The sequence below is a fragment of the Olea europaea genome, chromosome 10, assembly GCF_002742605.1.
Source record: "Olea europaea var. sylvestris chromosome 10, O_europaea_v1, whole genome shotgun sequence".
Lineage (NCBI taxonomy): Eukaryota > Viridiplantae > Streptophyta > Magnoliopsida > Lamiales > Oleaceae > Olea > Olea europaea.
The window spans coordinates 31204132-31220189 of NC_036246.1; the positions used below are offsets into that span (position 1 = coordinate 31204132).

Sequence of the window (16058 nt, forward strand, 5' to 3'; positions counted from 1 at the left end):
AGCAGTCTATGCAAATTGAAAATCCAAGGAATTGGTTGGGGCTGGGCCGGTGTAATCTGGATTTACAGCATTGTCTTCTACATACCGTTGGATATTTTCAAGTTCATCATTCGATATGCACTGACTGGCAGGGCGTGGAATACTTTAACTGATAACAGGGTATTTTATGATTGTTAGGGATTCATGTAGGGACTAAAGTTTAGTTTGTTGTTATTCTCATCTAATAATTTACTTTTTCTTGTTTCTCGAATTTTACAGACTGCCTTGACATCGAAGAAGGATTATGGTCGAGGAGAAAGGGAAGCACAGTGGGCTATGGCTCAACGCACGCTACATGGCCTCCAGCCACCAGAGACTTCTGAGCTTTTAAATGACAAAAAGAGCTACCAAGAGTTGTCTGAAATCGCTGAACAGGCCAAACGACGGGCTGAAGTTGCAAGGCTGAGAGAGCTTCACGCTCTTAAGGGTCATGTCGAATCAGTGGTGAAGCTCAAGGGTCTTGACATCGAGACAATTCAGCAACACTACATTGTTTGATAGCACGACTAAGAGCATATAATTGGATTTTCCGAAGGAGAGAGACAATATCAGAATAAAGATGTTCTTTTTTGTCTTCGGTTATTGTTCAAATTGGTGGAAACAATGATGAAATCTTGGAATAATCCAACAAGAGAAGTTGAATTCATCAGTAGTAGGGCTTAGAATGAGTTTAGTTTTGACATTATGTAGCAGTTAATTTGCATTAATGTTCAAACATTAAATTTTGCTAATTAGAACTGTAAAGAAATATTTCCTATTTGTAATCATTCAATTTATAGTTTTACATCTTATATTATTCCTCCTATCCTTGTCATCATAGTATTCTGTCATTTGCCAAAACTATTTTACATTCCAAGCTTTCGAAACAATAACGGTTGAGCAGAGTCTGGTTTTATAGTAAAAAAAATCATACTAATTTCTTGAACAAGTTCTACAATCTTTTACAATTTGAGTTTTCTGTTTCGAGTACTAAAATTGAGATGGATCATACCATCAAGTTCTTGGTTCTAGACCAGAAACGTATAAGGAAAATAGACCGAACTGGCAAGTTCGATCCGGTACTCTTGTCCACCTCAAAAAAGCACAATAAATTTAACATCTCTTGAGGTGAAAGAAAATGATCGATTGATGACTTACACTTACAATTTAGGCAAAAACAATTATATAACAACTAATCATCGACCGTTATAGCAACTTTCAATAACAATTCGTTACCCTCATTGATGACATTTCATCGACTGGTTTCCATATTTCCACCACGTGGCTTATTCTTCTCTGATGCTTTCAAGATTTGGTTGCCAATTATTATCCAAAGAAGTCAGTTTGACAGTAGGATTATCAGACCCTCCCTTTCCAGTACTACTAACTGTTTCCTTATTTCTCTTCTTGGTAAGTGATTTTGTCTCATCAGAAGCAAAACTGCTAGACGAATTCATTTCCTCACTCGAAATATTATTTGTGCTGCTGCCTTTCATCTTTATCCCTGTTACTGTTAGCAAACACGTCGAGCAATTCATTAGCTGATGATCATCGCCTTTCTTGTTTTTGAACAACCAGCAATTCTGCGATTTTCCTTTGCAGTTATCTTGACTTTCTCGACCGGGAAAGTTGTTGGAGGCCGAATGCTTCAATTGAAGTTTTCTGATGGTGCTGAGAGGAACGACGTAATATTTTTCGCCGGGCATTAGGGTGGCGCGGGAGGAACAATTTCCCATGGATGGCGGAACACAGTCGGCTGCGTGACACAGCATTTGGGATTCCGACGAAGAAAGTCGGAGACGAAAATAGGCCTGTCGTGTAGTTCTACATGGCCACCTGGATGAACAATCTTAACAAACATGGTTTTGGTATTATTAGTGCATAGCCAGCTTGATAATAAGGCCATAATGATAATGGTTTCTCTTCTTCTTCCTCCTTTATGTTTGTAAGCTTGAGCATGGAAGGTAATAGGAATGGCTATAAGGATACATTTATAGTTCGGCAAGAATTTCCATACAGTGTTGGATTAAGGTGAGTATTTATTAATACTGAAATTAAAAATCAATAAAATACGAACTTAGGAGGCAGAAATTCGACCTAACATCTAACTAGTAAAAATTTAGTCCCTCAATCAAAATTAGCATTAAGAAAATCATGTCACACCCCCTTAATTAGAAGGAAATTCGTAAACAAATAAATTAAATTGTCGTAATAAAAAATACTTTTGTACTGTAGAAGCATATCTTTCTTGTGGAAATAAAATACATTCTAGTAAGTGCAAATATTTCATGGTTATAGCTATCTATTCATTGCGTATCGGCTTTAAGAGCATCTTAGCATAATTGTGAAGGTGAACTCGAGAATTTAAAAATATGCAAAGGTTACAAGTCGAAGTCTCGTAATTAGTCATTTTATGAAATGTGAATTTTTTTTTTTTCAAAAAAAAAATATATACATGGGGAGACATGTTGAAAATTAAACTCAAATAAGTATTCCTCTCTAATTCTTTAATTTATTTGAATGACGAGATTTGACGTATACGATAGCACAATTTCGACTATTGGTCGATGAGAAAGGACACGCTGCTGAATATGTTTTTCCATGACTCGTTTTGATTATGTCTAAACCTTCGGTAATTCCGTGACAATTAAGTATTGTTTATTTTATTAGATATGGACAGGAAATATTTGTTATTTGTATATAGTATTGTACTGAAATTAGAAATCAAAGACAAAATCGGATCATATTACAGTTTAACTGTCGTTTATATTTTTATTCTGCAAAGCTCTCGTACTTTAAAGTCTGATTTATTTTTTCATCAATAATAATGTAATTTTCATTAATAAACAATAGTGAGACTTGGACGAGTAACAATTGAAATTGGAAGAGATATTTTATCTAGCTGTCTTGTGATTTTAAGCAAATTTTTTGGGTGTTTCAAATATTTGTATTATTATCTTGTGAAAAATAGTTGTGATATTATAAAGAAAGAATAAAAATATATTTTATTCATTTGTTATATTTTACAAAACGTAAGAAAAAACAAAAAAAAAAAATGAGGGAGAAAATAAAATTTTGTTTGTAATACCAATGGGCCCTTGCCTATTAGTAAATGGACAGTGTTGGGCGTACAGGTCCAGCACCTTACAGGGGTCCTACCGACCTCTCACATGGGGTAGGTTTTTTTTTTTTTTTTAATGGCGTCGGGGCCCACATGGGGCCGATTCCTGTGAGGGGTCGGTAAGACCTTTGTGAACAAAGCCCTGTATTGTTAGTGAATAAAACATCATTGGTGATTTTTGATGACATAATTGTCAGTAATTGCTAGTCTCAATCACTAATATATATTATTTCACACAACATCATATAATTGACGATTACTAATTGTTTTTCATTGAAATGGAGTTCTCATGAAAATGGTACCCAGACCCTAGAACTTGATCAAAAGGAATACGGGGTAGAGACGGGAGGGAAATGGAGTTCTCATGAAAATGGTACTTGGACTATGATATATTGGTCATTATCAACAATATAATGTCAATAATTTCTTCTAAACCACTAGTATATATCGATTTCAATTAGATTCATCAATGGTCATATTGTCGGTAACCATTAAAATATCATAGGTGATTTTCAATATCATTAACGACATTGTCATCAAGAAATCCATGGTGAAGATATTGTTGGAAAAAATGGGTTAAGTGGCTAATTTTGACACAAAATTTGAGTGAGACCTGATTGACTATTTTGGAAGTTCAAGATTGATTTGCGTTCTCCTCCGTGAAAACATCAAAATCATGTATTTATTTGCCAAAAATAATATTCGAGTGAATGAGAAATTGGAGTTCAAAGTGTGCCGATTAAAAGGAGTTTATGTTGTTAGAGGAAAACTATTTAAAGCTTGTCCCACATTATGAAAAGAAATACAACCTTAAACAGGATTTTACTTTGGAATAGTGTGATCATGTGTAGCATAGAGACTTTCTCTATCTGCACATGCAGGGGGGAAATCAATCTGAAATAAGCTTTGGACGTAAAAATCAACCCCTTAAAAGAGCCTACGTTTGCTAATTTTTTCCTCCAACTATTTCTTTGAATTTCAAAACTGTTGAAACTCCTATATTCGGTGCCATTATATACGGGTTAATGGCATTTATGGTAAAATAACCTATAAATTCAACCCGGTTTCTTTCAATTCCACACAAGAAGGAAAACTAGGGAATACGGTATATAGTTTCTGCTTTCATACAGTACATAGTTTCTACGTAAAATTTTCATACAGAATATAGTCTCGTGTATGTCCAAAAAAATTGATTGGTGATTCTGTTCAACGCAAATTCTGTTCGCCCAAGTAGTACTTAAGGTGCTCAAATTCTATCGTTGATTCATTGTATCCTGGAAAACAGACGATGAATTCAATCATCAAGCAACTACAGTGAGATAGTGAATCTATTTTAAAGAAACTATGTTCTCACAGGCTTCGATTAATTTTTTTTTTGCTAATTAGTTTACTTGTTTTGTTTGTTAAAATTAATCTACTTTATTTGGCCAACTAAATTAATTTGTTCAAATTAATTTGTTTATTTTATTGCAAATTAAATCTACTATATTTTATCAAGTTCACTGCATATATAGTATATGCAAGATCGGTATATGCTAATATGGTAAGTTGTTGTATATACAGTAAGCTGTTGCATATACGGTATGGTATTGCAAATACTGCATATACGGTAAGTTGTAAATACGATAATCTGCATATACGATGTGGGTAAACACGGTATGTTGCATATACGGTATACATAAATCCAATATCTAAATTGCATATGCAGTATGTATTAATCTGGTATTCATTCCTAACCATTCCATTAGGCACATTTAGTCCAACAAATATATCGATGATCACCAATAATAGTAATTTTGTCTGATCATATATATATTGATTTTAATTAGAATCATCAACAATCATTAGTGGCTTTCCATTGGTCACTAGAGCATTGTTGATGATTCCTGACATATAATGATAACATTGCCGTAGCTAGTATCAGGCCAAGGTATCTGTGATCATCAACAGTATTGCAATCACTAATTCTATTTGAATCATCAACAGATATTGATTCAAGATCATGAACCGTCAAACGATAGACTATCACCAAGTGAATTTCCGCCGGTGGTTATTTATTCTATTATATTTTATATTATTGTTCGCTCACTTGACAATTTTATCTAAGTACTCCAATTTCCTTGAGTGAATTATGACGGTTTGATATGATTTTGTGAATTTCATCGAATATATACTACTAACCAAAAGTCTTTATACCTACTAACTGTATTCTAATTTCATCAAAAATCATTACATATAATGAGAATTGTAATTTGTACGAGTAACTTCCACTACTTTTTTATTTCAAAAAATAGAACGTGTAACTCGATTTCAGTCTCTACAAATTCACCTTAACATAAGGTTTAACGTATAGTTAATTTTTCTTGTTACTGAGATATATTGTACTTCTCATCAATATTATCTTGAAGATCGGTTCCTTGAGGGTAGATTTATGAACTATTGAATATGGCAGAATTAGAGCTAGATTTTAGGTGGAATTAAAATTTAAAGTTTGAACTAGTCATGAGAGTTCGGGGGTGGGATAAATCATTTTTTGTACCAATTTTAAAAACAATTTTAAGACTATAATCCAATTGTTCAATACAAGTTCAACCCTGGAATGCTATATTTTGGGTCCAAAGAGTATGTATTTGAATGGGAAAAAAAGGAACTCTATTCAACGTAAGGAGCATGTTAAGAGTACATTGTAATTGTTGAATCATCTCGTTTAAAAATTTGGTTATTGAATATAAAAATCATTTATGTCTATAAAATTACATTAAAACAGATCCCGTCTTATACAAAACACCAAACTCATTTTTTATTTTAATCGAAAGTCTTGACGTGGTCTCCACAACACATGCATCTTCTTCAAACACACCAAACTTGTTTTCTTTTTCATCTAAAATCTAGATGAGCACATAACTTTTACTTACAATGATGATAAGACTTGAGTACATGAATTTTGTCTACTCTATAGTAAATCAAACCGATACCAATTCCTATAAAAAGTTGTGAAAAAGGAAACACATTGGTTGTTAAATTTAGTCATCGACATTATAGTTATTATTGCTTTTGCTAAGTCAAGTTTTATGTTCTATTTCTAAATGTTAATCTTCTTTTATGTCTTTCATTTGTTTCTATGTGAGACATGAAGTCAAGTATATAGTTCAAGCCCTTTACAAAGGCACAAAATTTTTCATTTTGGCAACTTAACATGACTTGGTGACTTTACAAACATTATTGTTGATGTACACATGTTGATTATGTAAGAAAGATTATAATAATGTCAACTAAAATATAACTCAAAATTTCCAAAACAAATGTTAAGTTGTGGGGCGAGGACAAAGCCAAAGTAATACAATTGTTTCTATTATTTATTTACAATTTTGTTTGTTGGGTTTGTGCGGTTGGGTTGAGGGAGTGGGGGGCTCCATGACTGAAAACTTCAAGAAACATTCAAAAAGACACCTAACAAAAGCTAAAATTTCTCAGAAAATTGTTAGGAACATACAACAGAGGCTAACAAATCTAAAGCGCACGCAGGGAGCTGATGGTGAGTGGAAACATAACTCAGTCGAACTCATAGGAATGCACGATGAAATAATAATCTTTTACCTCCTCAACTTTACAACTATATGAACAAAAAACCAAAATTTTTCGACAAAGCATGTGGGTCCACAATCCAAGTTCCCACACAAAAGGATTTCAATGAAATCTAAGATCAAGAAAAATAAAAAACCAGTCCTTGAGATCAGTGAATACGAAAGCTATGCACAAGAAGAGAGCGCAGAATCTATTACTCTTAGCGATCCTCCAAGGTCGAGAGGTACAAGGGGGATGAAGGAGTGCAAGACATCTGTTATCAGGGGACGATAACTTGGTTCAGGTTGTACACATAGCACAGCTATGGCAGCCACCTGCAGAAAAGGATATATTTCCTCAAAATTAGTAACTTACATTTGGAAAAACATTCATTTCAATGTGGATAAGATTTGTGGTCGGAACAAACTTGGTATAAATGCTTCAAATCCATCGTGTTTCTGATGCTGGGATCAACGATGTTCGGAAGCTTTGACCTGTCAATAAGATGAGGCATTGCCTGCTCATCCAAGATGGTAGACATTAGCACCATGTTTGGCTACACTTAACGGAAAAGTAAAATAATTTTTGTTGGACAGTTGGAACATGTTTTACTAAGCTTAGAAAATGTTAAAGCGCTCAAGGAACATTTTATTTCAAAATCCATTTGGATTGTGCAATTAACTTGGTCAAATCAGTTAATAACATGCTTCAATTTCCAATGTTACTTATAAGTGAACTTTTAAACTTAGTCAAATGTGTTTTTAAACTGTCCAAACAAAAGGATTTTTTGTTGAAAATAATAATAATAATAATAATAAATAAATAAAATAAAATCTATAAACAAGATAAAAAAACATTTAGCAAAAGAAGTGACTTAAAAGTAAAAGTAACATTTCAGCTTTAACCAAACACGACCAACTAAAAGCGTATTATAAATAATGATCAGATCTACAAACTTTCATGAAGATTTACCCAGGTAACTATCGACTGGCATTGTCCTTCAGCCACTTTCTCCACAGGCCTTCTTCCGAGTAAAAGCTCTAGAAGGATTACACCAAATGCATAGACATCACTTTTGTCCGTAAGCTTACCTGAAAGATTATTGAAGAATTAGGCAAGAATTGCTCAATTTAACGTCTAATATCTCTTTGAGCCAATGTATGCGAGATTATCCTCAAAATAGATATCCTCTTTTGTTTCTCCCTTCTCCATTTTCTTCGTCAGTTTCTATACGTGCAGTATCAGTTCATAAAACCTACATTACTAACAATGAAAGAGGTACTCCTCAAAAAGTTTGCTCTGTCTTAATATAAACACCTATGGACGAAATATACGTACATCTTCGCACACGCATTCTGACTAAGGTAATCATCTCACTATATTGTTAAATAGCAATAAATAGGCCTATATGATGACAGAAAGTTTGCTAGAGATAAAATAGAACCAACAATTCCTTGCACATTTTACGGAATGAAGTTTAATGCCACACGGTCATAAATGAATTTTTAAAGGAAAAAATCACGAATTGATAGAGCTCTGCAATGATGAATGTTACATAATAATTATCTTTTCTTTCACACAAAGGTTGCAGCTATATGGCAAAAATAATATATTTGTTTATGAGTATCTTAGCTCCTATTTCACCCAAATAACAGAGGAACATTTTTTGAAAATGAAGTTCCCCCCTTAAAAGATTGGATATCAATGGGATTCACAGGCAAAATATTGTAGGAATAGCAAACAAAGGATGAATAGAACGAGGATGAGTAAAATTATAAAATTTAGGTAACAAATTCTGCATACCATCTAAGAGGTACTCAGGAGCAACATAACCCAAAGTTCCTGAAAGCTTGATGTTTGTCTTGTTCGAGTTTCCACCCGTTATAGCAAGACCAAAATCAGAAAGCTGACCAAAAGCCAAAGTGTAGCCAAATCAAAATTTTGCCATGAACTTGGATCCAAATAATCTGATCATTTTACCTTGGCGTTGAAGTTTGAATCCAGAAGAATATTGGACGATTTAAGATCTCTATGGATCACGGGAGGGTTGCAACGCTCATGAAGGAACTCTAATCCTCTGACAAGAAAAATGACAACTCTCCATCAGTGTACAAAATAGAAAGATGATCGAGTTACTATAAAGATCATTAAAATAGGTACCTAGCGATATCCAACGCAATTTTCATCCGGATATGCCAAGTTAATGATTTTCTACGAGAAGGTCCTGACGTAATGATCGAAAAATAAATTCAGTGCTATGAATTTATATGCATGAAGTTAGTACACAATATCAATCACTCGCCCTGCTAAGTATGAGTAAGTTCGGCTAAACTTAAACAAGTAAAAGTTGTTTCCAAACATATTTGAATAAGCGACTTTTCCTTACTGATAATAAAAGAAATTTAATTATTTTTAAAGTAAATATAAGCTTGGTATCGATATAAGCAACTCGTTAATTCTCAATTTTGATCAATGTAAAAATTAATTATCATAAACTTAGTTATTTATGTATCTGTGGTCTTAAGCTTAGCCAAACATGATCTAAAAAATTGGAGCACACAATTTTTACCATGTAACTGGAATTCCAGAGAGCCATTGTGCATCAGTTCATAGACAAGGTAGTGCCCCTCGCCATGAATACAGTACCCCAAAAGCGAAACAACATTTTGATGCAGAATCTTACTCAACCATTCTATCTCATTCTGCAAAATTGATTGAAATAAAGCAGTAATGAACACCTGCAAAAAATTAACCAAATTCCAAAAGATGGATTCACAACAAGCGCAAATTTACCTCAAATTCTCTTTCAGCTACCTGTCCACCAGCAGATAGTCTTTTAACGGCTGCGTGCAAATCGTTGTCGAAGTGGGCTTTATAAACGTGTCCTGAACCACCTTCACCTAGAATATTATCTTCATGGAAATTATTTGTAGCAGCTACCAACAATGAGTACTCGATATCACCAATTGAACCTTTTTTGCTTCCAATTCTCAAAGAAGTGAACTTATCCAAAATTGGACCTAATGAGATCCCTTTTGCAGCATCCACTTATGCATATTCAAAAAAAAAAAATTACTGTTAGCAGAATATTACGAAAAGTACAATCAAGATTACTAGTATAGCCCCTCCCCATTAACTCCTTGTGCATCAACACCCCCATGGACCTACTAAAAAGGAAAGACGAGGAGAGAAGGGACGGGAGTTCTCTTGAAAAATGGTACCTGGACTCAGATTGGTTTTTTCGCGGTATTTCTTCAATCTTTTCCATCTGTAGATCGAAAAGCATGCCAGGAACAGCAAAATTACCCCAAGAAGAGAAGATGCTACAACAAGTGCAATCAGAATTTTTTTGTTCAAGTCCTGGTGATGCACTACTTTTGCCCCTGAAACTTCTGCACCATAGGAAGAAACAAGCAAAAACCCATAAGTTCATTAATTTTCCTATTCACTTTCTTTTTTAGCCAGTTTTTTTTTTTTTTTAGTGACATTTAGGCCTTATCTGGCTTTCCATTCTGGAAGTAATGCACCTTTTGCCACAGAAAAGCCACTCATATCCTCATAAAAAAGAATAAAATAAAAAATGTACATATAGAAAATTAAAAGTATAGAGAATCCTATCCCTAATAATTACACACACAATTTTTGCTCATAATTATCCCAATCTATGACTCAAATTTACAGAGCTCTCAAAATGGCGGCCAAATTTCAACAGCCCATTTCAAGTTAAACCTTCAAAAAGGATGTACTCAAATCATGTTTCAAAAATTCACTGTCCATTATTTCAATTCAAAAGCAAATGAACTTAAATGCTGTAAAGTTAACAAGTTACCTGGAGAATGAGTAACCCCAGTTGAAGAATTCACAAAAAAGGGATCTTTTTCAGTAGGAAGAACAGGATCAGCAACAGGAGGAGCAGGCCTCACATCAAGAGGAGCTGAAAACAAAGTAGAACTGAAAAACCAAATAGAAAGACACACTATAAACAGAATCTTCATGCCCCAAAATCTTGTACAGAAGAAAATGGGAACTTCTTCTTCTTCTTTTTTCTGATATTTCTGTGTTTCAAATTTGAAATGGTTTTGCGGGTTTTGTATCTTAGTGAGTATCTCAGTTTTTGATTTCTTTGGAAAAGAAGGGACAAAAACCAGACAGGAAAAGCAGAAGGGTACTTTTTTTTCCGTCCAGAAAGAAGACTGGCAAATACAACAATCATGTGGTAGTTATTAAAAGAGGAAGCACTCTTCCTTGTTCTTAGCACATCAAGAGAGTCACGTTCTGTGACCTTCTGTCACGTAAAAAAGAAAGGCTTTTTGGAAATTATCTAAGGTCCCTGCATTTCATATTTCTAATTTTACGAAAGTTACTTTTCAGTCTAAATAATTCTATTTTTATAAAAAAAATTAATTTACTTAGCAGTAAGAATTTCGAATTATTTAGATATTTTACTAAATTAATCGATCTATTTGGATACTCTCTCATCCTTTATGCTCACATTTCAAAATAATTAGACACTCCTCAAGGCTCAAACTAAACTAGACAAAGTGACGATAGTTTCTAGTTCATTTAGACAATTCAATTTTATGGCTAGATAACATTTGAGCCCTGCTTAACGAATATCGGGTTTGACAATGGGGATGACCGCATGCACACACAGGGAGGTCGGACATTATTTTATTCACGCACGATCCACGCATCCATGTGAGTATGCGGTCATCCTCGTAGGTGGTTTCGCTTTTTCCATAACATTTATGTAAAAGAATTAAGCTAGTTGCAAACCCTTGTGTACAACTAGTTTGACACCTTTTGAGATGTCAAAATTCAGATCATTGATTTAAATAAATGTTGTTAAAATTAATGATAAAATTGTATGTCATGTCAAAAAGTGTAAGTAAAGTTGTCAATCATGGAATAAATATAGCAAAACTGTATGTAAAATGGCATGACAATCATTTTGTATGATTAAATGACTATATTTTGCTCATATTTGATTCTGCTGCAAAAATAATTAAAATTTAGGTCAAAGTTGACATTTATTTTCATCGTACATTTTATTAGACCTACTACTTTTAATTCACATATTCCATTTTTTATTAAAATTTATTAAATATTTAATTTTTATCTAAACCAAACAAGGACTTAATAAAGAAATTTACAAAAAGCAAATTTCATTCTTATTAATAAAATTTAAATACTTACAATTATTTCCATTTGGCTAAGCTTATTTCACATTAGCGTCGGATTGATCCTTCTAATCGCTCTTTCTAATAAAATTAGTGAAAAATAAATCGCATTTATCGCTTAAGTATTAGGTGGAAAATCTTTGTTTAAGTCACTCAAAATCAAAATACCTTTTGTAATTAAATAACAGGCTAAAAGTAAATCTAAACATAAAAAGATGTAATGAAGACTTATTTTGCATTGTTTAGATAAAAGCATGCACCTAAATTTTGTGACAACTATCACCCTAATTTTGTATATTGCCTTAGATATTTCTAACTCTTGTTTGAGCCCCATTCTTTTTTCAAATATGCATTTTTAAATAGTATATTGATGCAAAATATGTAGTTAAAAAATAAGAATAAATTTTGAATTTGCATATAATATTATTTTATTGAAAAATATGTAGTTAAAATGATGTCAAAACACAATTTAAATTTTTTTTTTTTTCAAAAGAATGGGGATCAAACAGTCTTTATCTTTAATATTTGTAGAGACCTTGAATTTGATAGTTTGGACCTTTAGATAATTTATTAAGTCCCTGTCTGATTCTCATGCTTTGAAAAAAAAATTATTTTTAAACAGTATTTTGACGTCATTTCAATCACACATTTTTCAAAAAAAATAATATTACACTTAAATCTAAACTTTTTCCTTATTTTTTAATCACACATTTCTCATCAATTCACTATTCAAAAATCCATTCTCATAGAATGGAGCTCAAACAAGGGCTAAGTAGTCGAATTTCGCTCAAAAAACTTGTATCTAATTCAGTAGATACAACACTAATTATGGGAAAAAATAAATTAAATTAAAAAATCACAAAGTCAACATAAAAGTATTGTCCAAATATACAAGAAGGCCATCTATTCATAACGTAAATAATTAAAACACGCACAATATAGTTGAAAAAAGATAGGGCAAGTTGTTGAAGCGGTGGAAGAAGATTAGGAGGGTGTGACATGATGTGTCCTTGTCAATTGTTAAAGTCCATTCTTGTTTTTGAAAGTTTAAAGTCACGAGGTTGATTGTCCTTTACAAGAAATTTTAAACCATTTACCTAATTTAGTCATTTACTTTGCAAACAAAATAGAAAATACTACATTGATCGACTATCTATAACATATACATTTATTACTCTAAAACTTTGAATTAAGAAAGCCAATTACAATGCTGCATAATTTATTTTTGTGTATTCTTACAATATGAGGGGCAAATATCTATCATATATTATTGCTAGAAAACATTAAACAATATTATCAATTGTATAATAGAATCATGTTTAATAATGCAAACAAATAGAGTTAATTGTTTCATTGGTCATTGAACTTATGTTTGTTTTCAATTGCTCATTGAAACTTAAGATGTCGAGTTTTGGACAATATACTTCGAAGACCGTTGGACGTTACTCATTGGAATAACATATATATAAAACATTTAAAGGAATTGATGATGTGGTTGACAAAATGTACACGTAGCACCCCGTCATTCTGTAAAACTTTGAGATGATCAAATTTTGGTCACTAAACTTTAAAAAATATCTTTGATTATTCACTAAACTTTGAAAGACGTCTTTTATTGTTCATTAAATTTTGAGATAGTCAAATTTTGGCCACTAAATTTTGAAAAATGTCTTTTATTACTCAATAAACGGTAAAAAAAAAAGGTCTTTCATTGCTCACTGAATTTTGAGGCGGTTGAATTTTGGCTACCAAACTTTGAGATGGTCAAATTTTGACCGCTGAAATTTAAAAAAAATCTTCTATTAATCACAACAATTTTGAATCTAATTAAAATTTGAATTTAATTTAATTCCAACTATTGTGTGTTTCGTTATAAAATTCAAATATTAAAGTTTAAATTTAATTTAATTTTAATAAAAAATTTATTGTGTATTTCGTATCAATTAGCAATCACTTTCTTTGCCCAATTTTGCAAGCGTTGTTTATCATAATATTTGAATTTTGCAACGAATTATACAATAATTTTGTTATTAAACTTAAATTAAATGAAAATTCTAATATTTGAAGTTTACAATGAAACACATAATAGCCCTTGTTTGTGGTAAGGATTAAAATAAAATTTTAGTAGATTTTAATAAAATTCGATGAAATGTATTGTTGAAAAGTTGTGGGTTCCATAAAATATGTGGTTAAGATTAATGAATTTGATAAAATCTAATGGGTTAACTTTGTTGTTAGAACTAAATTAAATTCAAATTTTAATCCAAAATTTAACTACAAATTTTAATTAAATCCAAATTTATTGTAAGGAATAGAAGACATTTTTCTAAATGTAGTAATCAAAATTCAACCATCTCAAAGTTTAGTAGTCAAAATTCGACCGCCTAAAGTTCAATGAGTAATAGAAGATTTTTTTTATTATTTTTTTTAAATTAAGTAAGCAACAAAAATATTTTTCAAAGTTTTGTGGTCAAAATTCGACCATCTTAAAGATCAATGGTCAAAATTCAATTATCTTAAAGTTTGTGAGCAATAAAAGACGTTTTCTCAAAATTTAGTGAACAATCGAAAACGTTTTTCAAAGTTTAGTTACCAAAATTCAATAATCTCAAAGTTTAACAGCGTGGTGAGGCGCCATGTGTACATTCCATTAGCAACATCACCAATTTCGTTAGAAGTTGTAAACGAATGTTATATCGATAAGTAACGTACAACGTTTTTCAAAGTTATGTGGCCAAAATTAGACATCTTAAACTTTAATGAGCAATTATATATATATATATATATATAGTGCAGCTCTATTTAATTTTAAATTATTAATCACGTTAAGAAAATCAAATAAGATATTTTGCTTGTGTGGTAAGCTTAGAAAATTATTAAAAAGTTTACATATCAAAGTAAGTTACGTATTTTATATCAAAGTAAGTAATTTATTTTAATTATACATTTCACGATACTTATAATTTTTTATTGATTTTTGAACTACATGTTTCATAAAAAAAAAAATCAAAATTTATTAAAATTTTGTTAGCTAATTCTATTGTGTCTGTCATATAATTTGTTAGACACTACACATTTGTCCAATAAGTTGAGCAAAAAAAATTAGCCTCATGATTGATTTGACTATTAGTGTAACTAATGCATGCATTATCGTGTCCAACTGGATTAGCATTAAAAGACAAAAAGTCATTTTAATAACGTAATAATAAATTAGGAGTGGCTTGGTTTAGAGATCACATAAATGTTTTCGTGTATATTAAAATCAGATTAAAATTTCAAGTCAAAGTTAATAATTAATTTTAATCATATATTTTATCATTTTTTATTAAAATTTATTAAAAATTTAATTTTAATCCATACCGAAAGTAATTTTAAATTTTAATGGCATGTGCATACCATTTATCTAAAATTTTAAGCCCTTCTTTGATCCTCGTTATTTTAAAAATACATTTTGCTCTCAACCACATATTTTTCATTAATCTACTATTTTAAAATGCATTCTTAACTAAAAATATGGCACAAACAGGCTCTAAATGTCTATTGATTTTCGCGAGCTGGTTTTAAAATTGCAGTCGAATTATTTGGATCACTCATTCGTTACTTCTAGCAAGTTTAGTGTAAAGTTATCGCTTAGAATTTAGATATGGTCATAAATACATGAAAATTAATTTTATTTTTATAATTGAAAAGGTATTGATGTAATCAATCACTTGCATCATTTATTCCAAAACCATAGATTTTGGATGCTTTTAAAATCACGAAATTGGCGCTAAAATAATAAAAGTGAAAAGTGCAACAAAAAAGTGTAAATGTTATGATTGTGCAAAAAGCTATAATTTATGCGAGAAATAATAATTGTTCCAACGTTATGCATTCCATTACGACAAATTAAAAATTAAATTTCCTTAATAATATACGAATTACTATACCTAATGTTCGACCGTAGGATTATACAACACTGTAATATTTAATTCATCAAGAAAGAGAGAAAAATCGTGGGAAAAGAAAGAGTCAAAACAAAGATCTTCTTGTAGACTGTGCCCATGCCAAAACAAGATTTTGTCCACCCCATTTATCAAGATGACAACTGGAATAAATAATAAATAATTAAGAAAAGTTTCCTTTTTTTTATATATATATTTAAATGAATAAAAATAATTATACTTCTTTGATTG

General features: G+C 31.4%; 2 protein-coding genes across 2 annotated transcripts in view; one reads left to right on the forward strand and one right to left on the reverse strand.

The window, feature by feature from the left end:
* The window catches only part of LOC111400540 (ATPase 9, plasma membrane-type-like), a 7426-nt gene extending 6889 nt beyond the window's left edge, over positions 1-537 (forward strand). The window contains exons 10-11 of the mRNA XM_023027945.1: positions 18-159; positions 259-537. Coding sequence (XP_022883713.1) covers positions 18-159; positions 259-537 — 421 coding nt within the window. The remainder of the gene's footprint in view (positions 1-17; positions 160-258) is intronic.
* Positions 538-6576: 6039 nt separating this feature from the next.
* Positions 6577-10914, reverse strand: LOC111401814 (probable receptor-like protein kinase At1g80640). Its single transcript, XM_023029728.1, has 10 exons — positions 10533-10914; positions 9925-10095; positions 9497-9750; positions 9273-9405; positions 8864-8927; positions 8684-8780; positions 8507-8609; positions 7676-7794; positions 7131-7220; positions 6577-7038 (listed from the first exon to the last, which is right to left on the reverse strand). Exons 1-10 carry the CDS (start codon positions 10696-10698, stop codon positions 6889-6891), a joined length of 1347 nt encoding a protein of 448 aa, XP_022885496.1. The 5' UTR covers positions 10699-10914; the 3' UTR covers positions 6577-6888.
* Positions 10915-16058: the final 5144 nt, after the last annotated feature.

Bases quoted from the DNA above. Each gene is read 5' to 3' on its own strand.
- LOC111401814 (XM_023029728.1), bottom strand. From the start codon at position 10,698: ATGAAGATTCTGTTTATAGTGTGTCTTTCTATTTGGTTTTTCAGTTCT. The intron at 8,928-9,272 runs GTAAAAATTGTG...TCATTACGTCAG, and splicing joins TCTGGAATTCCAGTTACATG to GACCTTCTCGTAGAAAATCA. The intron at 7,221-7,675 runs GTAAATCTTCAT...TTGGATGAGCAG, and splicing joins GCCAGTCGATAGTTACCTGG to GCAATGCCTCATCTTATTGA.